The 23816-nt window shown below is 42.6% G+C and overlaps 1 protein-coding gene across 1 annotated transcript in view; it reads right to left on the reverse strand.

Moving 5' to 3' along the window:
• The window catches only part of PAWR (pro-apoptotic WT1 regulator), a 118999-nt gene that overhangs the window by 37513 nt on the left and 57670 nt on the right, over nt 1-23816 (reverse strand). Inside the window, exon 3 of the mRNA XM_038756062.1 lies at nt 1640-1768. Coding sequence (XP_038611990.1) covers nt 1640-1768 — 129 coding nt within the window. The remainder of the gene's footprint in view (nt 1-1639; nt 1769-23816) is intronic.

The raw sequence follows: 23816 nt of genomic DNA on the forward strand, positions 1-23816 counted from the left end.
AAGTCAGGCATCAGATTTCCAGGTTTCATCAGGGGTCTATCAAAAGGTGGAAATTCCCACTGGCCTGAAACTGGGGAGTCTGGTTTCCTCAATGTATGCAGGAAATTGAGTCCAGTGTTCCACATCAAGTGAGAAGGATATTTTCTCTCAAAGAAAGGGAATACAAATACCAATCAATTGATCAATGTTACACAATCTACCATTTTCCAACAACGAATAAATCAACAATATCGACTAAGCTTCCTACAATGAAAATGTGATATTTTTCATTTCTAAAAAATGATAATCCCGTCTCAAAAAGAAGGCCCTCTATATTCTGGGATTTGATTAGATCCCCTCATATTTTTCAAGAAAGAAAAGACTAGGGCTAAGCATCTGGGGAATCTGGGCAAGACTTCTTGTAGGACACATTCAAAAAGCAATCGTGCTCAGGTTTATGTAACTTTTCAAGGCTCCTAAGGATCACTGCCATAAAATATTTTCATCACTGAGCAATAAAAAGAGGAAAGACCTAGCTAAGCACTTAAAAAATAAACAAACCAGGGCAGGTTCATCCAGGATATGACATTTTGAAAACTTCTGCTCCTGCTCATTCCATAAATATGCTTCAACATAAAGAAAAAAGTAGTAGGCTCCAAAATATCACCAAGTAAACCATTCACTTTTCACAACTTGAAAGTATTACATTGCCCCAGTAGAACCAGTTAGAGATCTGTAATCAGTCGTGCCTTGTCTTATGCTATTGAGTCATCTCCGACCCATAGCAATTCTGTGGAAACATCTCTCCCAGAATGCCCCACCTCCATCCGCAAACGTTCTGGTAGTGGATCCATAGAGTTTTCTTAGTAAAAATACAGAAGTAGTTTAACCATTGCCTTCTTCCACGCAGTAAATGCGAGTCTCCGTCCTCAACTCTCTCCCGTGCCGCTGCTTCCCAGCACAAGCGAGCACAGGTGACTGTAATCAATCAGTCAACTGTATTTATTGAATGCTTACTGTGTGCAGACCACTGTACTACGAGCTTGGAAGAGTATAATATGACAATATAACAGACACATTCCCTGGCCACAAGAAGCTTATAGAAATGGTTCTACACACCAAACCCATAGCTGTCATTCAACTGGTTTAAACATCATTTTAATTACAGACCACTTCATTACACTGGAGACTGATGCTGTAGGAGGAAAAGAAACTCTTGAGGACCTGGAAAAATGCTGGCAAAGCCAACTCTGTTTTCTAAAGCTGTAAAAGGATCGCTCCATTTCATCTTAGAAACGGTCAACAAGGAAATCTTGTAGCCATTGTCTGTACAGGTGCACCAGCAGAGCACAACCTGGATTGTAGAAACTAATTATGAAACTGCTCACGTAATACAACCTACAGAGGTTTAAGAACTGCACCAGAAAATGACATAGTACTAGACTTTTATCTACACACACACACACACACACACACACAGAGATAATCTATATTTGTGAATGAACTTCATATCACAAAGATTAGGGAAGATAGTTTAACAACTATTTGTTTCTCTATTATGCAGTTTAGTAAAGTAATACACATTTTAGTGGAAAGAAGGGCCATTTCCAAAACAGAGTTAAAATAAATTGTAATTTGAATATGAGTTTTAAATTCTTACCGGTAATAAATACGAACCACCCTGATCTAAAGTGGCAGCTTCATTCTGCACGGTATTCTGTTGTGTAATAGCATCTTCTCTCTTTCGTTCTTTTTGTCCTGCATCATCGTCTTCATATTCATCCAAGCACTGAAATACAATTATAATCAGAATCAAATTAAACTTTAGGTTTATGGGCATTAAAGGTTCTCCAAAAAATACAAGTTTTGTGGGAAAATTACTTTATTTTATCTTATATATATATATATATATATATAAAGCACATATTATGCTATTTGTTAAGGGCTTACTGTATGCCAGGTGGTGTACTAAGCGGAAGGACAGATGAAAGATACTTGGTTTGGACACATTCTCTGGTCCACAGATGAGGAAAATGAGGCACAGAGAAGTTAAATGACTGGCTCAAGGTCACGCAGAAAGTATGTGGCAGAGCTGAGATTAGAACCCAGGTCCACTGGCTTCCAGGCCAGTGCTCCATCCACTAGATAAGAAACCGTGTGCCCTAGTGGATACAGCATGGGCCTAGGAGTCAGAAGGACTTGGGTTCTAGTCCCAGTTCCGCCACTTGTCTGCTATGTGATCTTGAGCAAGTCACTTCACTTCTCTGTGCATCAGTTACCTCATCTGTAAAACAGGGATTAAGACTGTGAGTCCCATGTCCGGCAGGGACTATGTCCAACCCGATTTGCTTGTACCCATTCCAGCACTTAGTTCAGTGCCTGGTACTTAGTAAGCACTTAACAAATACAATGATTACTATCATTATGATTGTTATTCAGTCACAAAAGTACTCTATTAAGTTTTGTCAAATAAAAAAAATGCAAAAAAAGTCACAAGCTACCAAGGGCATTCAAGAGTAGTGTGAAATATGTAGAGTAAAAGGAGAGTAAAGGGGATGAAATGAAGATAGCCTAAAAAATAAAAAGAGCAGATAAAAGCCTGCCTGGTACAGTACAGAATGGTAAAAATTAATAAAGAATAATACAGGTTGAACTGAGGAAAGTAATCCATAGTGACTCCATAGACACACCTCTCCCAGAACACCCCATCTCCACCTGCAATCATTCTGGTAGTGTATCCACAGAGTTTTCTTGGTAAAAATACAGAAGTGGTTGACCATCGCCCTCCTTCTACGCAGTAAACTTGAGTCTCCGCCCTCAACTCTCTCCCATGCTGCTGCTGCCCAGCACAGGTGAGTTTTGACTTGTAGCAGATTGCCTTCCACTTGCTAGCCACTACCAAAGCTAGGAATGGAATGGGTAGGCCTCTGCTTGACTCTCTCTTCCATAGACAAGACTGGTAGAGTTCAGGAAACTCTCCGGGTGCAGTCCTGAGAGGGGATGCGTGGCTCAGTGAAAGAGCATGGGCTTGGGAGTCAGAGATCATGGGTTCTAATCCCGGCTCCGCCACTTGTCAGCTGTGTGACTTTGGGCAAGTCACTTAATTTCTCTGGGTCTCAATTACCTCATCTGTAAAATGGGAATAAAGACTGTGAGCCCCATGTGGGACAATCTGATTACCTTATTTTATGAGAAGCAGCGTGGCTCAGTGGAAAGAGCACGGGTTTTGGAGTCAGAGGTCAGGGGTTCAAAACCCGGCTCCGCCAACTGTCAGCCGTGTGACTTTGGGCAAGTCACTTAACTTCTCTGTGACTCAGTTACCTCATCTGTAAAATGGGGATTAAGACTGTGAGCCCCCTGTGGGACAACCTGATCACCTTGTAACCTCCCCAGAGCTAAGAACAGTGCTTTGCACACTGTAAGTGCTTTATAAATGCCATCATCATCATGTAAATAGCTGTAATTTGTTTATTTATATTAACGTGTTTCCCCCCTCTAGACTATAAGCTTGTTGTGGGCAGGGAACATGTCTATTGACTTTCTTATAGTTTACTCTCCAACGTGCTTAATACAGTGCTCTGCACAAAGTAAGTGCTCAATAAATATGATTGATTGATACTTTGTAGGAGCATAAGAGAACATGAAGAAACCAAGTTTTGGAAATTGTAAAGCAAATTTAACTGCCAAATCCCCAAATTATCCATGATGCTATGGAGTCTCGCATACCCTCTGCCCTTAGGACACCTCCATTGGAATGTCCTAAAGACACCTCAGATTTAACATGTCCAAACCAAAATCCTCATAATCCCACCCAAACCCTGTCCTTTCCCTGACTTTCTCATCATGGCAGATGGCACCAGCATCCTCTCTGTCTCCCAAACCCATAACCTTGGCATTGACCTCTACCTCATCTCTCTCATTCAACTCACATATTCAATCCATCACCAAATCCTTTCAGTCCAACCTTCACATCGCTAAAATCTGTCCTTTCCTCTCCATTCAAACTGCTATCATGTTAATCCAAGCACTTATCCTTTTCCTCCTTTTTCACTGCATCAGCCTCCTGTCCGACCTCCCTGCCTCCTGTCTCTCTCCACTCCAGTCCACACTTCACTCTGCTGCCCAGATCATTTTTTGACAAAAATATTCAGTCCATGTTTCCCAATTTCTCAAGAACTTCCAGTGGTTGCCCAACCACCTCCAAGTCGAACAGAAACTCCTTACCATCGGCTTTAAAGCACTCACCCCTTCCTATTTTATCTCACTGATAACTTAACTAGAACCCAGCAGGCTCGCTTCCTCCTCTAAAACCAAACTACTCACTCTACACCTTGATCTCATCTACCTCAGCAAGATCTGGCCTGGAACTCTCTCCCACTTCATATCCAACAGACCACAAATCTCCACACCTTCAATGCCTTATTAAAATCACATCTGCTCCAAAATGCCTTCCTGGACTAAGCTTTCATTTCCCCTGCTCGCTCTCTTTTCTGCACTTGTTTCCGTTCCCTTTAATCACTTGATATTTACCTCACCCTCAACCCCACAGCACTTATGTACATATCCATAATTTACTAGTCTGTCTCCCCCCTCTAGATTTTAACCTCCTTGTGAGCAAGAAACATATCTACAAACTCTGTGGTCTTGTAGTTTCCCAGCAATTTAGTACAGTGCTCTGCACACAGTAAACGCTCAGTAAGTAACATTGACTGATTGATCAGTATTGTCTGACCCTTTCCCTGTAATCAGAGTAGAGTAGGGCCATGTAACAGATATCATATTCAGTCTGTTCTGTGCCAGTGGATTTCTAAATTGGTGACAGAGCACCTGGAAGGAAGCTGGCGACAGATGAAGATGCACCTGATACACAGAGAATTTGTGTGCCAATGCCAACAGACTGAGAAATACTAAGTGCCTGAGACAGTCACCCAGGAATCATTTGTTCTACTATCAGCCCCATAGCACTTATGTACATCTCCAAAATGTATTTATTTATATTAATGTCTGTCTCCCCCTTAATAATAATATTAATAATTATAATAATAAAAATTGTGGTATGTGTTAAGCATAAGCACTTACTATGTGCCAGGTAGTGTACCAAGCACTGGGGTGCATACAAGCAAGTTGGGTTGGACACAGTCCAACCTGCATGCTCCTTGTGGTTAGGCAGTGTCCCTAGCAACTTTGTTGCATTGTATCCTCCCAAGCACTTAGTGCAGTGTTCTACATACAGGAAATGCTCAAGAAATACGATTTATTGCTAGATTGAACATACACTCTCCACAGGAGAAAATAAGAAGGAGATTATTAATTGGTTCCCAAAGGTTTCCCACAGTTATGGACTGACAAGGTAGAAGACAATCTAGAAGCACAAGGGAAATCTATGCAAAGATCTTCACTGTGAACAAAGTGTACCGTTCAGCCACCAATTTCTGCTACCTAGGTAGTACAGTAACCAATGAATAAGTCCTTTTAGCCATCTCTGCAGGTTCTTACTCTTTATGACACCATCTCAGAATACAAAGGAGGCAGGGTGGAGTGGATTATGGGGGTTGATAGAACAGTGTGCTATCAGAAGAGGTGGGGGAAAAGAGGGGCTGGAATCAGAATCAGGTATAAATAGGCAACATAAAGGTATTCTCCATGGGTAACAAGAAGGTATTCAAGAAGGTATAAAGAGTCACAGACACAGTCAGGAACAAAAGAGATACTCCCCATCAAACCCAATCTCCTTCCATTTCCCCAATCCACTCTGATCTTCCAATTTTCCCTGTTCCACCTTCTCCCTTTGCCCCACCTCAACTCTGTATATGGCTCAACTCTACCTTCCCAAGTGCTAAGTGCTAATCCTGGCTCCGCCACTTGTCTGCTGGGTGACCTTAGGCAAGTCACTTCACTTCTCTGGGCCTCAGTTACCTCTGTAAAGTGGGGAGTGTGAGCCCCATGTGGGACAGGGGCTGTGTCCAACATGATTAACTTCTTGTGCTTAAAACAGTGCTTGGCACATAAGTGCTTAACGAGTACCATAACTACTATTATTATCACAGTGCTCTGCTCACAATAAGCACTCAATAAATACCAATGATTGATCTCCCCAATCCTCCCAACCCCTCATTATATTCACTACTTTTCTCTTTCACCTCCACTTGTTTCCCTGAGCCACCCTACTTCATCTAACCTCCCACCCCATTCCATTTCTCCAATCTGCCCTACATTTAATGGGCCTCAACCACCTAATGGCCCATCCAAGACCATCTGTCCAAATTACCCAACCTCTCTCCCCATTCATCTGCCTGATCAGCCCAACCTCCCACTCCTTTCCATTGCCCCAAACTACTCAATGTCTCGCTCAGCCCATCTGCCTGATCCACCCAACCTGTCACCTGGTTCCATCCTCCCAATCTGCCCCAAATCTCTGCTCGCTACTTCTACTTCCATTACTTGTCTCGGGCTTTTTCCCTCTGCTAAAGAAAGTGGAGAAACAATTTTATTTACCAAGTCAACCATCCCTTTTCTGAAATACCCAAATGTCTCGAAGGCAAAATCTAACTGAATCAGCTACATTTAACAACACAGATTGTTGTAGAAAATTATATACTCTAAGTATTCTCTCCACATCTGACTCTACAGTATTTAGGCCTTTTGGCAAATTAAAAAAAAGATAGCCAAAACTGGGAGACTTACATTTTCCTATTAATCCCAGAATGTTTCAACAAATGATCTATTGGACAATTTTCAAAGGTTCACAAAGTCTTCCATGCAATACAATTTACCCAAGACATAAACCAAATCAGTGACACACCATCTTTGGAAATCACAAAGTACTCTAATGCCCAGACATAAATACAGACCATTGTTCTGGTTGAATATGTTCTAGGAAAAAATATCTACTTTATTACTATTTTGAGAAACACTGCCTTCTTGGCTAAGAGACTGCACATATTTTCAGACAAGAACACAGGTCATAATAGAATTGTGCACCAATACAGTGCAGAAGATACATTCCAAGATATAATATTATTGAAGCAATACTACTTGCATTATAAAAATCATGGATGAGACAGGATCACAAAATGTTACTATTCTATAAATTTGAGGTAACAATATACTTTTCAAGCAAAATCAGTAATGTTAGCTACTTGAATTTTATGAGTTGTTACACACTAACAGATTTGACAAGATATTTAAGAGTTGTTCTCATAAAATACATTTTACCTGCTGGTAATGTCTTCCTTCATTTAATTATATTATGAAAAATAAACTTTTATCTCAAATTTTTAAAAAAATCCGGCCAGTAAAAGCACACTACAAAGTATCTTCTATTCATCTAATAAAGCATCCCTGTGAATTAGGCTCTGGATAGCTACAAAGCACTTGAAAGATACAGTACTGAGAAAGCATGTCAACACACAAATACTAGCATGACAAATCGGTGAGGGATATCTGACACCATAGATCCACATCAGCCAAATTGGGAGTTTAAAAATACATCAACCATGATAATCAAGTGATTTTAAATGAGCATTTGGATTAAGAAGTTCAAAGAATTATCAGAACAGATCACTTCAGTAGTTAACTTCAGGTTGCCTGCTACTATGATGCTAAGGTTTGATGCTTCTTTATGTCCCAATCAATCAATAAATCAATTGTATTTATTGCATGTCTACTGTGTGTTACAGATGAGGAAACTCAGACCCAGAGAAGTGATATGAAGAAGAAGCATAGTTTAGTGGAAACAGCATGGGCTTGGGAGTCAGAGGTCGTGGGTTCTAATCCCGATTCTGCCACTTGTCAGCTGTGTGACTTTGGACAAGTCACTTGTCTGGGCCTCAGTTCCCTCATCTGTAAAACAGCAAAGCAGCCTGTGAGCCCTACGTGGGACACCTTGATTACCTTGTACCTACCCCAGTGCTTGGAACAGTGCCTTGCACATAGTAAACACTTAACTAAAGCCATTATTATTATTATACAGCACAATAACGTCAGACCCATCATTAGGAGCCAGGTCCACTGACTCCCAGGTCGGTGCTCTTCCCACTAGGCCGCGCTGCTCCTCAAATCAGGGCAGAGCCGCGTGGGAGCTTTCAGAGATGATGCTCCATGCCCAAAGACGGCACAGTCCGCATTCAGGCAATTAATAATACTTAGCTTGTATCTACTCCAGCACTTTGTATAGTGCTTGGCACATAATAAGTGCTTAACAAATACTGTCATCATCAGGTATTGCATAGGGCATTTGTACACCATCATGGAGCATCAATCCATCAGTGGTAATAATCGAGCACTCACTGGTTTTCAAAAGTTGATACTGAAAGACAATGGTGAGATTCTGCAAGCAAGGGAGTGTGGTATTTATTGAGCACTTACCATGTGCAAGACACTACACTAAGGATTTGGGAAAGTTCAATACAACACAGTTGGTATATACAATCCTTGCCCACAAGGAGTTTACAGTCTACAGTTATAGCCTGCATTCTCCACATTTTTTCACCTCTAGACTGTAAGCTCCTTGTGGGCAGGGAATGTGTTATCTTGTGTTGTACTCTCCCAAGCGCTTAGTACAGTGCTCTGTACACAGTAAACACTCAATATGACCAATTGACTGACAGCGTGGCTCAATGGAAAGAGCACGGGCTTTGGAGTCAGAGGTCACGGGCTCAAACCTTGGCTCTGCCAATTGTCAGCTGTGTGACTTTGGGAAAGTCACTTCACTTCTCTGGGCCTCAGTTACCTTATCTGTAAATTGGGGATGAAGACTGTGAGCCCCCCACGGGACAACCTGATCACCTTGTAACCTCCCCAGCGCTTAGAACAGTGCTTTGCACATAGTAAGCACTTAATAAATGCCATTATTATTATTATTATTATTAATAAATGCCATTATAATAAGGGCTGCCACAGCAGTTTCCGCAGTACCCGCCTCAAGATGGCAATCCAGGTGACATCTTTGAAATCCTGCAGCCTTTCCTCAGAATTTCATGGCTTTCATTACTCTATTGCAAACCTACCAGTTCAACTGCTGGATTTACGGCATTGAACTCAACAATTTGTATATTAGGTGCCTCACTCAATAAGTGTTGGTATCATATGATGATTATTATTAATATTCTTGTATTTGTTAAGCACTTACTATGTGTCAACCACTGTTCTACAGGCTGGAACACACCCAAGTTGATCAGGTCAAACACATTCCCTGTCCCATACAGGGCGCAAAGAAAAGGGAGAAGATGTATTGATTCCCCTTTTTAAGGATGAGGTCCAGAGAAGTGAAATGAGTCATTCAAGGTCATACAGCAGGAAAATGACAGAGCCGTCATTAAGACCCATGTCCTGATTCCCAGATCCGTGCTCTTTCCACTGGGCCATGCTGCTCCTCAAATCAGGGTACAGCAGGGTGAGAGTTTTCAGACACATGATTCATTCATTCATTCAATCATTCATTCACTCAGTCATATGATGTTCCATGGCCAAAGGCAGCACGGTCCACATAAGTGCACTGTCGGTTTCAAGGGGTTCCGGAAATAATTTTGATGGCTCAGAACAGTGGAAGATGCCCGCTAATCCTAACGTGAACAAGGGAGCCACATAAATGTGCAAGACACTGGTTGTCTGACTGTGGAAGCAGCATCATTACTCCATTGTATACTGGGAATCTGAGAGTCCCTTGTATAGTACCACACTGCTCATGGCAAATGGGGAATTAGTAGGTTGGGTCCCTCAACACTGGCACGAGTGACCATATCTGCCCGTCTTCTTACTACCCAAGAAGCAACAGCAACTGCTGTCTTCATCAGGATACGTACCAGCAGAGATACAGACTTCATTGAGGAAAAAAAAGCATTTCTACAAGACTTTACTGTGATTGCTGTCCCGAGGGTGCCAACATTTTACTTCGAGTTTGGAAACAAAGAGAGTCAGGAATTTTAAGGGCAAAGAGAACTCAGATGGAACATGGTTTGAAGTGCTGAAAATAAGCCAAAAGTCACCTCTATTTAGCCCTGATTGGAAGCTCCTAAATCTTCTCAAAGAAGTCAATCGATCAAGAATTCTTATTGAGTTTCCCATAATAAGAGTTCAAGAAAATTAGTAGATACAATCCCTGCCCTCAAGGAGTTTACAAACTGGTTGTTGTTGGGGTTGGGGGGCGGGGGAGAAAGACGGACACAAAATAAATCAATCACAAATAGATGAAAGGGGGCTATATTCATGAGACAGTGCTTTAGTATAATGGGATATGTTAGATATGTAGGTAAGCACAGGAAAGGTAATAGTACTTAAGAGCTTAAGTACTTAAGCACTTAGGTGACAAAGAAGTACTGCCATGGCAGCTAAGGGATACAAACTGGGGAGATTAGAAATTAATCAGAGAAGGCCTGGAGATGTGACTTCAAAAGGGCTTGGTACTGAATTCTCCCGACCCCGTAGTATAGTGCTCTGTACAATAAGCACTCAGTAAATACCGTTGATTGATGCGAAGAGCTGCAGTCTGTCAGATTTGAGAGGGAGAGGTGGCGGAAGAGAAAAGACTGAAGTGCAGTGTGTAGCGCAGTTTGAGAGGAATGAAGGTTGTCAGCTGGGGCAGAGAGGAAAAGAGAATGGATAAAGAGGAGTGAGAGATCTGAGTGCCTTGAAATCACTGGTTGAGGAGAGGGGAGACAAGTGCAGGAAAATGTTTTAGAAAGATAATCCAGAAGGGACGGTCAAAACCGGAAAGGGCACAGAGTGAAGACGGGCAGAGCGATGATGAGGTTGATTCAGGAGTTTGATGTGGCAAGCAACTGGAGCAGGGAGGGGTGGAGGAACTGCAAGTCCAGCTCAGAAAGCTGTTGAGGTAAGCATCTATGACCATCACTCTCTTCCATTTATGTGAAGGGAATATATCCTGGATATCAATTATCTCAACAAAGGTGTCATCATCAATCTTGGCTCTACGACATGACTGCCATGTGACCACGGCCAAGTCAATAACGCCTGTTTCTCAGTTTACTCACTCTTAAAATGGGGATTTAAGACCTGTTCTACCTCCCTCTTAGACATGAGCCCCATGTGGGAAAGGGACTGTGTCCAACCTGACTTTGGTACTTAACCCAATGCTTAGTACAGAGCTTTGGTACACAGTGTTTGGCAAAAGCCAATTATTATTATTGTTGCTGGTGTCATTATCAAGTTACATCATGGTTCAGCAGAGGAACCTGAAGGGAGAGCAATCACAGCAATTATGAGTGGAGCAGAATGCTGGACTGAGTATTGTCTGTCCAGCCCGATTTGCTTGCATCCACCCCAGTATTTAGTACAATGCCTGGTACAGAGTAAATGCTTAAATACCACAGTTGTTATCTGATACTCTCCAGGCTTACCCTGACAGTACAGCTACTGGTAGAGCATGGACTTGGGAATCAGGAGGACCTGGGTTCAAACCCCGGCCAAGCCACTTGCCTGCTGTGTGACCTTGGGCAAGTCATTTAACTTCTCTGTGCCTCAGTCTCCTCATCTGTAAAATGGGGATTAAGACTGTGGGACATGGACTGTGTCCAACCTGATTAGCTTATACCTACCTCAGTAGGCTCAGCACGGTGCCCAGCACCCAATGAAATTACAAATACCAACAACATTAACAACAACAACAAAAATGAGCACCTTCCTAAACACCAAGATGACTCCAATTTAAGGTTCGGTGGAGTTTAGCAGTCCTCCAACAGCTCCACTGCTACATAACATCAGTCCTGATAGAACATGAAACCCCACATACAAGCTCCACTGTAAATAGCATTGTTTTCAAGGAAGCTGTCAGGACACTGGGCATGATTAATTGCTGCCAACGAGACTCGTTCAATGAAAATGATTCAAAGCTTAAAGGACTACTTGCAGCAAAGCAATGCAGCAATACCATCTTGCTGCAGCTCATGGCCCAGACAAAGTATAGGCTTGGAGAAACCTACACCAGACCATACGAGTAAAGCAAAGGAATTCATATAACAAGGAGTGATGCAAAAACGAAAGAGATATGAAGCTATACTGCCATTAAATCAATGAGTTGTTCATCTGGCATTATACACCACAACCGTATTCACTTGCCATTTGTGCTACTTGTAGCTGGGGTTTCTTGCCATGCAACACTTTGCAGTCTTTGTGATGCTCTGGGTGTTTGATATATAACCTTCTAATGGTTTGGAGCCACTTTTTGATGCACTGATTGGACTTCCTCCTGGCTGCAGTGATGTGTACTTTTTGAAGTCCCACCATTCTTATTTGGAAGGTGAAAGAGTAATAGTGTAAAGTTGCTGTTTCACATATCTGTTGAGAAGGAAACCATGAATAGAGTTTCCAATCCCATGTGGTCGAATAACTTTCCCACGTTTGCTCTGCAAACAGTAAGCACTCAATAAATATGACTGAATGAATGTATGAATCACTGCAAACCCAACAATGAAAACTTTACTGATGATCAGCTTGTAAGTTCCTGAAAATACAATCCATAAGTGGATTTTCATCTTTAATTTTTAGTAGACTGTAAACTCATTTTGGGCAGAGAATGTGTCTATGCATTGTTATAATGTACTCTCCCAAGTGCTTAGTACAGTGCTCTGCACACAGTAAGTTCTCAATAAATACAATTGACTCTCTGACTGGTAGTAATATTGACGTTTATTGAACACTCACTTTATGCAATGCACTTTACAAAATGCATGGGAAGTACTTAATAAAGAAGTGACACATTCCCTCCCTGCAATGCTCATGAGAAGCAGTACGGCTTAGTGGATAGAGCACAGGCCTGGGAGTCAGAAGGACCGGGGTTCTAACCCCAGCCCTGCCACTTGTCTGCTCTGTGACCTTGGGCAAGTCACTTTACTGTGCCTGTTACCTCATCTGTAAAATGGGGATTAAGACTGTGAGCTCCATGTGGGACAGGGACTGTGTCCGAACTGAGTACCCTGTATCTACCCCAGTGCTTAGAACATAGTAAGCACTTAACAAATACCATAAACATGCTTATACTCATAATTACCCTGAGGGAGCCCAATATAAAAATATTTATAGGAGTAGTGAAAGTAAATAATTGAATAAATCTCTAAGCAAGAGTGTTTATAAACAATAATAATAATAGCAGTCTTTGTTAAGAGCTTAATATGAGCCAACCACTGTACTAAACCCTTATAAGCAGACTGGACACAATCCCTACCCTACATGAAACTCTAAAAAGTCTAAAAAGGAAGGACGATGTGTACTCCATCCCCATTTTACAGATGAGGAAACTGAAGCTCAGGGAAGTTAAGTGACTTACCCAAGGTCACATAGCAGGCAAAAGGTGGAGCTGGGAAGGTCGGCTTTCCTGACTCGCAGGTCCATGGCTCTTTTCACTAGGCCATGCTGCTTCCCTAAATTCTCACCTGCTGGCTTGAGTTGACTGATGGGTTTCTACGGGTTTCTAGTGTGCTGGGTTTCTTTCACTTCAGGGCTATGCACTTGGGGAGCAATATTTTTCTCCAACATGATGCCACATCTGCTTCAAGCCCCCTTCACCATCCCAATTAGATTATAGGACTCAAGGGCAGGGGGATGGTCCTTTATTTTTACTACCCCATCCCAAGCACTTAGTGCAGTGCTCTGCACACAGGTATGTGCTGCTAACGAGAACAGTGGCAATGAGGATGAGGGTGACAGAAGCAGCTTTTTGCTTTGGAAGTTGGAATGGTGTGACTGAATGCAAACCGACCCAAGAGGTTTCTCTGGGAGAGGGAGGATGGTTTCCGCAGGGGCTGGGGGGTAGTTGCCAGGATGCTGTTCATGTGAAGTGGTGATACGGGATCAAAAATGACACCGTTTCGGAATGACGTCAGTCCATCGGCACTGAAGCCACGATGATTTCAACACGGTGTCACTGAATGAGCCTGGGAAGAAAGATGGGAGAGCCCCATGTGGAATGGGGATTTTGTCCGACCTGATTCGCTCGTATCTATCCTAACACTTGGAACAGTGCTCGGCACAATAAGCATTTAACAAACATAATGATGGTGATGATTAAGATGACAGATAATTGGACACTATACTGGCAGCTGAAAGCAAGAGGGTCAAGGAAAATGATTTATAGACAGTGAAGCAGAATCTCAGATAATGAAGCATCACGGTAAGCTCACTATGGGAAGGGAACATGTCTAATTCTGTTATACTGTACTACGTCCAAGCGCATAGTACAGCGCTCTGCACAAAGTAAACGCTCAATAAGGACCATTGATTGATTGAGTATTGGAAGGTGACAGTACAATCAAACCCACCTGAAGGAACGGAATCCAGAGAGTAATGGGTCTTTTTGAGCAGAGGTTTTAACATCACCGTGATCAGAACGCACTCGTCAACAATAATAAGAATTAATAACTGTAGTATTTGTTAAGCATTTACTGCATGTCGTGCACAGTACTAAGCACTTGGGTGGATACAAGCAAATCGTGTTGAACACAGCCCCTGTTCCAGATCGGTATCACAGTCACAATCTCCACTGTACTGTTGAGGTAACAGATACAGAGAAGTGAAATGACTTGCCCAAGGTAACACAGCAGGCAAGCGGCAGGGACGGTATTAGAATCCATGACCATCTGACTCCCAGCCCCACGCTCTATCCACTAAATCATGCTGCTTCTCTAACAGCAACAAGCAAACAAGACTATAAGCTCCTTGTGTCTACCATACAATGTGTATTGTACTATCCTAAAGTACAGTGCTCAGCACACCATAAGTGCTCAGTAAATACCATTGATCGACCCCAATGAGGAGCAGCTCAATCTCCACCTCCTCCGGCCCCTCCTACCACCCCATTCCATGAGTTCCCAGAACAGTCAGTTTGGATCTGGGCCAAAGAGAAAGTGTTCACTTTGAAACATTTTAAGCCAGACTGGAGACAACAGCAGGCAATCTTTTTCTGGTGTCCTTCTCTGAACTGGGCTTTGTTTTTGTTTTTCAATCGTAGTTATTGAGCCCTTACTGTGTGCAAAGCACTGTACTAAGCACTTGGGAGAGTACGACCCAACAACAGACACATTCCCTGCCACGATGAGCTCACAGTTTAGAGTATTTATTGAGTGCATACTACATGCACAGCACTGTAGTACATGCCTGGGAGAGGACAGAACAACAGAATTAGCAGATCTGCTTCCTGCCCATACTGAGCTGACAGTCTAGAGGAGGAGATGAACAATAATATAAATAAATAATTTATAGTATATATAATTTAAAGACATGTACATATGTGCTGTGGGGTTGGGTCAAATACCAAATGTCCAAAGATCACAGATCCAAGTGCCCAGATGCTTAGTACAGTGCTCTGCACACAGTAAGTGCTGAATAAATACAACCAATTGATTGGAGGTGGGGAGAAGAGAAAGTACAAGCATTCATCCTCCTTTCCATGTTGCTATCCCAGTGACTCGTCTCAGCTTCACTGGCTTCCAGGCTTGGGTCTACGTGTCCTCAGAATCTCACAAGGACAAGAAAGGTGGTTATTCCTGGCTCCTTGGCAGGAAGCAAGAGGTGGACCCAATGTCTTGAGCATTGGAGGGAGTGTTTAATCAGTAGTGTACACTGCCAAGTGCTTGGTACAGTGCTCTGCACAAAGTGCTCATTAAATATCACTGATTGATTGAGCTCAGATCCATCTGGCTCCAGACTGTGGTGTAAGTTATAAATGGAGGACAGCTATGTCCAAAAGAGTTGTGGATACCAATCAAATGGGGCCCTCTATGTAGGTTTTTAGAAATAAATTTGGAGCTAAAAATGATCTCAAGAATAATTACAAAATTAGTCACTCCTTTAAGATCAATCCAATCTCATTTGAAATGACACTTCTTCCCTACAGTATTAACACTACTTCTACCAATACTTCCCTTTCCAACTATCTCACCCACTGGTGAAGAGGAATGTACGTGAACTTGGTGTCATCCTCGACTCCGCTCTCTCATTCACCCCTCACATCCAAGCCGTTACCAAAACCTGCCGGTCTCACCTCCGCAACATTGCCAAGATCCACCCTTTCCTCTCCATCCAAACCGCTACCATGCTCGTTCAAGCTCTCATCCTATCCCGTATGGACTACTGCATCAGCCTTCTCTCTGATCTCCCATCCTCGTGTCTCTCCCCACTTCAATCCATACTTCATGCTGCTGCCCGGACTGTCTTTGTCCAGAAACGCTCTGGGCATGTTACTCCCCTCCTCAAAAATCTCCAGTGGCTACCAATCAATCTGCGCATCAGGTAGAAACTCCTCACCCTCGGCTTCAAGGCTCTCCATCACCTCGCCCCCTCCTACCTCACCTCCCTTCTCTCCTTCTACAGCCCAGCCCGCAGCCTCCACTCCTCTGCCGCTAATCTCCTCACCGTGCCGTGCCTCGTTCCCGCCTGTCCTGCTGTTGACTCCCGGCCCACGTCATCCCCTGGGCCTGGAATGCCCTCCCTCTGCACATCCGCTAAGCTAGCTCTCTTCCTCCCTTCAAGGCCCTACTGAGAGCTCACCTCCTCCAGGAGGCCTTCCCAAACTGAGCCCCCCTCCTTCCTCTCCCCCTCATCCCCCTCTCCATCCCCACGTCTTACCTCCTTCCCTTCCCCACAGCACCTGTATATATGTATATATGTTTGTACATATTTATTACTCTATTTATTTTACTTGTACATATCTATTCTATTCATTTTATTTTGTTAATATGTTTGGTTTTGTTCTCTGTCTCCCCCTTCTAGACTGTGAGCCCACTGTTGGGTAGGGACTGTCTCTATATGTTGCCAACTTGTACTTCCCAAGCGCTTAGTACAGTGCTCTGCACACAGTAAGAGCTCAATAAATACAATTGATTGATGAACTTCAGTAAACAGCACCAGGAATTACACAAGTGTTAGTTTTCCCAACAAGTCAGCAGGAAACTCAATACCCATACGGTGATGAGGTACATTTAGCTGCAAAATTCATTTTCTAGAAAAGACCAAGTCTAATTCTAAGAGTGATTAATCCCTCCCTGTTCTCCACCCCAACACCTTGACCTTTATGAAGATGACTACATTCCAGGATTATCAATATATTCTAATTCTAGAACTCTATTTGAACCCCTTGCAGATTTTCACTTCCTGGCTTCAAGTCACTAAATGTTTCTCTGCAATGGTAGGCTAATTTTGCATTCCACCAATGAGTTAAGTGGTTTTTTAGAATTCTAAACCTACCACACAAGATTTTTAAGAATCTTAACACAACGCTTGTAAATTCCTTGCAATTCTCAAACACTTACTCTGTTAACTATTAATCTTTGTAACAAGCCCAAAGTAGTGTCTTGCTAGTTGAAATGGGCATAAACAATGCCATCTACAAGCATTAAAATTATATTCTACATTATTAAAAATCCATTCTAAAACATAATATTGAGGCATTTTTACTTTCCATTTGAAACAAATTTGTTCTATGGAGAGTACTTCTTTCCTTAATTTTCAGGTGCTACTTGGATGAAAACATTGTTGCTGTTAGAAAAATTTCTAGTACTACCACTGTAGAGTAAAACTTGCCCTAGAGAAGTGGGAAAATCCTAAGTCTTCTAATCAATCAATTCATTAATGGTACTTAGTGTGTATTGTGTACAGAGAAGAGTACTAAGCACCCGGGAGTGTACAATACAACAGTGTTGGTGGACAAGAACCTTGCTCTCAAAAAGCATACAATCCCTTCCTTCGACAAAACCGAGTTTGTATTTCATTATTAACAGCATGCTACCTTGTCACATTTAAAACAAGTAGCATAGAGGGCTATTCAAGATGGTTTACACCACACAACCCGGTGACAGACCTTAATAGTGACATAAAAAAGCAACTACTAGTAACACTGGGATAAGGAACCCTTTACAGGACCATTATTCAAAGCAAAATTTGAGAAATCCCCCACTTAATCTCTGAATTTTTTAGGCTTCTAAATTTGATAAAACTCATTCTAGATTTTGGGGAATGTTTGCATGTGAGAAGTATGTTTTCTGGATAGACATTTCTGGAGAAAAACACCACGTCCGGTTCAAATTTCAACAAGGGAAATCTAACACTGAACATCTAATTATAGAGTTGCCTGGGCCAGAAGATATGGATTCAAGTACCATCTTCAGGCCCCCCGGGGGGCCTCTCCCAAGAATGCCTGACATCACCAGTGAAAGAAAGCACAATCTCAAACTCTTCCACCCTCTGACTGGCCCTCTGGTCTACTTCTGGCCTGGGGCTACCGCTGACACAGTGAAACCCTCCCTTCTTGCAATGCTAGCTAACCTTGGTTTCGCCCAACCCTGTTTCTCTTGTCTTGCTGACCGGCTCTTCTTTCTCTCCAGCTCTTCTCCCATATCTTTGGATGTCCCTCAATGTCCCCTTCTCCTTTCACTTTACTTGGGGAACTCTTCTCTTGCCCTCGCTTCAACTCCAACTCTTGGGGAGTGACTCTCCAAAGCATCTTTCTAAGCCCTAATCTAGACAGACTCGCGTATCCTCCTGCCTCCATGACTACTCTACATAGCTAAAATCTTCAGCACAACATCTCTAGCACAACATCTCCAAAACTCAACTGCTCTTCCTTCCCAAATCCCCTCCTTCACCTAAATTTCCCATCGCGGTTGACAACACCACTATCTTCATCTCTGAAGCTCTCAACCTAGGCATTATCCTTACCTCCTCCCTCTCTTTCCACCCACATGCTTAGGGATGTCACCAATCCTGGCAGTTATGTTCACCACATTTCCGAGACCTGCCCCTTCCTTTCCACACCCAAACTGCCCCCACTCAACTCCAGGATGGTGCAAAATGCTGTCTACCAATTCTGTTATATTGTACTCTCCTGAGTGCTTAGTACAGTGCTCTGCAGACAGAGCTCTCAATAAATCCCATCAATAGACTGATCATGGCTTCACTACTGTATTATCTTGGCTGGTTCCCTTACCTCCCCAGGCCATACTTCACTCTGTGCCCAAATAATTTTATTTTTAGAACATCACAACACACATCTTCCCACTCCTCAAAAACTTCAAATGTTGAACACACCTCTTCATCTTCAGAAAAATCTTTTGATCATTGGCTTCATCTTCAGAAAAATCTTTTGATCATTGGCTTTAAGACAATCAATCAGATGACTTCTTATTTATCCACTCTCTTCCCCACCATACCCCAGTTTGTTTAGTCCCTCTTAAGATAACCTAATCAAGTGTCTCTCCCACACCCTACCATCTGCCTAGAAATCAAATATGACAGACCACAGCCCACTCCATCTTTGAAGCCCTTCTGAAATCATATCTCCTCCTGGAGGTTTTCCCAGATTTATTACTAATCTCGGTTTATATTCCATTTGTGACCCTAGCAGTCAACTAAGCAATTAAATACTCTCAACCCCCTGTAGCACCTGAGGACATAAAAGGCATATAATATAACTTACATACTAGCTCATGTTGTTGTCCCCTTTTCCTGCTTACTCACCTCTGTAATTTACTTAGCATCTACCTCCACTGCTAGACTGTAAGCACTTGGAGAACAATTATATCCTTCCAAGTGCTTAGTACAGTGCTCTACAGATGTTACAGACACTCAAGGAGGATGCACCCATTATGGTCTAAGGGAGGCAGCAAAACCTAGAGGAAAGAGCATACCTCATTGGAAATCAGGAGGCCCAGGTTCTAATTTATCAATCAGTGGTATTTATGGAGTGCTTCCTATGTGCAGAGGACTATGCTAAGCGCTTGGGGGAGAACAACACTACAGAATTAGACACATTCCCTGTCTATAACGAACTTACAGTGTTGAGGTTCTAGTACTACTCTTTGTTAAGCACTTACTATTTGTTAAGCACTGCTCTAAGTGCTGGGGTAGATAAATAATAGTGGTATTTGTTAAGTGCTTATTAGGTTCCAAGCACTGCTCTAAGCGCTGGGGTAGATAAAAGATATCCAGGTCCCACATGGGGTTCACAGTTTAAGTAGGTCTTGAATCCCCACTTTACAGATGAGGGAACTGAAGGACAGAGAAGTGAAATGACTTGCCCAAGGTCACACAGCAGGTACACAGTAGAGCCGGGATTAGAATCCAGGTCCTCTGACTCCCAGATCTGTGCTCTTTCCACTAGGTAGTTAATCAGGTTGGACACAGTTCCTGCCCCATATGGACTCACAGTCTGTGGAACTGTGGAAAAGAGGCACTGAACACTATTTCAGTTATTTCTGAAACATCTTCCTCCCTAATCTTAGTGCTGAAGATGTTGCGGGTGGATGCAGGGTGAGGAAATGAGAGAGTAATCGGGGAGATGTGATTTCAGAAGCCACTGGATGATAGGGAGGGCAGTTCTAGGCAGAACGGAGGGCAAGAGAATGTGGGACAGTGAGCAGAAAGCTTATGAGGAATGAAATTTATGAGCTTGGGTTTATCGGGAGATGAGGGAGGATGAGAAGCAGAGAGAACTGATGAGTATAGCTTAAATCCAGGGGTCAGGAGTTTCTGCTTGATGTGGATAGGAATGGGCAACTATTGGAGGATTGTGCAGAGCACGGAAACAAACACAGAACAGTGTTTCAGAAAAAAAGATCTGGGCAGAATAGTGAAGCAAAGACCGGAAAGTGTAGAGACTGGAGGTAGGAAGACCAGTGAGGGAGCTGATGCTATTTTCAAATTGGGATAAGACAGGAGTTTGGATAATCAATCAATCATATTTATTGAGTGCTTATTGTGTACAGAGCACTGTACTAAATGCTTGGGAGAGTACGATAGTATAACAGACATATTCCCTGCCCACAACGTGCTTACGGTCTAGCATGCTAGCAGTCTGAATGGAAAGGAAATGGCAGGTTCTGGAAATGTTGTAGAGAACACAAGAACTGAACATGAGGTATTGAAAGAGAGGAGTGTAGGTTAATGCCAAGATTATATTTTTGAGAGACAGGGATTGATGATGACGATGTCAACAGGGATGGAAAAATTGATAGAGAGAGGATTTGAGAGGGAAGAAGAGGCATTCAGTTTTGGCCATGTGGGGTTTGGGCCTGGTGGGTATCCTTGTAGAGATGGCCTAGTGTCAGAACCTCATGCAAAGTGCATGGGCTGGGGAGTCAGAGGATCTGAGTTCTAATCCTGGACCTACCACTTGTCTGCTCTGTGACCTTAGGCAAGTCATTTAACTTCACCATGCCTCAGTTATCTCATCAGTAAAATTGGGATTAAGACTGTGAGCCATCTATGTGGGACAGGGACTCTGTCCAACCCAATTAGTTTGTATCTACCCCAGCACTTAGTAAAGTGTTTGGAACATAGTAATTGCTTAACACTTACCACAAAAAAAGTTTGCAATGTTTCTGAGCCACTAGAACACAGAACATACTAAAAGAGAGTTTAATAGTTAAAATGAAATTTCCAAGCTTGAAAAAAAATCCTCCCACAATTGCACCATCATAAGAAATAATCCTTTTGTGGGATTGAATGGAGACTCTGCTACTCATGTCTTTAAAATGTGCTTTTAATTTCTCCGACTACAGCTAAAGCCTATAATAAATGTCACTTGGAAAACAGAAGGCTGAGTGAGCATCTGAGGGTGAAAAGGAATGTTTTCACAGGCGCATTTAGTAAATACCACTCGCTCTACCAGACATTCTTCCTTAAATGGAAACCAATAATGATTTAACTCAAAAATTCCCTTCTTAAAACTCAGGTGAAAGGTTACGCAGCTATTGTTCTCTATTAAACCAGCCTCTGAAGCTGGAAGTATTATTAGTTTAGTAACTGAACAATCCAGCAAGAAGAGCATGGAAATATAAAACCATTTTTTAAAAATGCCAGGTACTGTTCTAAGCCCTGGGGTAGATATAAGATAATCAGGTTGGACACAGTCCCTGTCCCACTTGGGACTTACCTGCTGTGTGGTCTTGGGCAAATCACTTCACTTCTCTGTGCCTCAGTTACCTCAACTGTAAAATGGGGATTAAAGTTGTGAGCCCCATGTGGGATAAGGACTGTGCCAAACCTGATTACCTTGTATCTACTTCAGCGACAGTACAGTGTCTGGAACAAAGTACACACCTAAAAAAATACCATAAAAATATACATTTAAAAAAAAAAGAGATGGTGAGATTTTATCGTTGTGGGTGAATGTAGCCAATAAGAATACAAGACCAACAAGGTCTTCCATACTGGAGTGGGGAGATGCTTACAGGGGGATAGTTTAGAAACACAATCTGGACAGCCGAGTGAAGTATGGACTGGAGAGGAGACAGACAGGAGGCAGGAAGGTCAGTTAAGTTGACGTGGTAGTCTGGGATATTTCAAACCTCTGGACTGCTGTGGTGACGGGATAGAGAGGAAGGGCAGGACTCGGGAAATACTGTAAAGGAAGAACTGACAAGATCTGGTGGTTGAAAAAACACCAGGAGTCAAGACCACTGTCACTGTTGTGAGCTGCGGAGACGGAGAGCACGGAGTGGGTGGCTGACTGTGATGGGAAAGTTCAATGGGGGAAAGGATTTGGGAGGGCAGGTGAAGAGTTCAACTGTGGACATACTGAGCTAAAGCTGACGGCAGGCTATCTATATACAGATGTCCTGGATGCAAGATGAAATGTAAGGCTGCGGTGTGGGTGAGATGTTGGGGCTAGCAAAATAAATTTGAGAGCCATTGTAAGCCATGGAAATTTATCTGCATAAGCTCTCCAAAGAGTGAGTGTAAAGGGAGAAGAGCAATTTGTATGTGCTAATTATTCTATTAATTTTATTAATGATATGTATATATTTATATTCCCTTCTTAAAACTCAGGTGAAAGGTTACGCAGCTATTGTTCTCTATTAAACCAGCCTCTGAAACTGGAAGTATTATTAGTTTAGTAACTGAACAATCCAACAAGAATAGCATGGAAATAGAATACCATTTTTTTAATGGTATTTGTTTAGCATTTACTATGTGACAGGCACTGTTCTAAGCTCTGGGGTTATTTATCTATTTTGATGCTACTGATGCCTGTCTACTTGTTTTGTTGTCTGTCTCCCCGGTTTGGACTGTGAGCCCGTTGTTGGGTAGGGATTGCCTCTAACTCTTGCTGAATTGTACTCCCCCAGGCGCTTAGTACAGTGCTCTGCACACAGTAAGCACTCAATAAATATGACTGAATGAATGCGTGAATGAAAGAGAACCAGGCCGCTGAGGGAAGCCCAGCATTAGGGGATTTGGAGGCGAAGGAAGAGCTGTCATTAGAAGATCATTAGAAGACTACCAAGCGCTTAGTACAGTGCTCTGCACACAGTACGTGTCCAATGAATTCAACTGACTGGGGGGGCAGCCATTGGGGTAGGAGAACTCAATCAATGGTCTTTATTGAGCTCTATGTGCAGAGCACTGTACTAAGCACCTGGGGGAGTACAATACAACATAATTAGGAGAAACATTCCCTGCCCATAACGAGCTTACAGTCTAGTGGCGACTGCTTCTTCCACTATTGCTTGCTCTCCTAATATTCTAATCAGGGCTATCTCTCTCATATATTGAGTTGGGACAGTTTTCCTGGGCTCCATGCCCTAGAGAACACCACTCCTTCTCAACTTGAGCAGAATCAGCATGGCCAAGTGGATAGAGCACAGGCCTGGGTGTCTAATCTAATCCTGGCTCCACCATTCGTCTGCTGTGTGATCTTGGGCAAGTTATTTAATCTCTGTGTCTCAATTACCTCATCTGTAAAATGGGGATTAACACTGATCGCCCCATGTGGGTCATGGACTGTGTTCAATTTGATTATCTTGCATCTACTCCAGTTCTTAGTACAGTGTCTGACACACAGTAAGAGCTTAAATACTATTTATATAGTACAGTACCTTGGTTCAAGA

This window comes from Tachyglossus aculeatus, chromosome 14 (genome assembly GCF_015852505.1).
Source record: "Tachyglossus aculeatus isolate mTacAcu1 chromosome 14, mTacAcu1.pri, whole genome shotgun sequence".
NCBI lineage: Eukaryota > Metazoa > Chordata > Mammalia > Monotremata > Tachyglossidae > Tachyglossus > Tachyglossus aculeatus.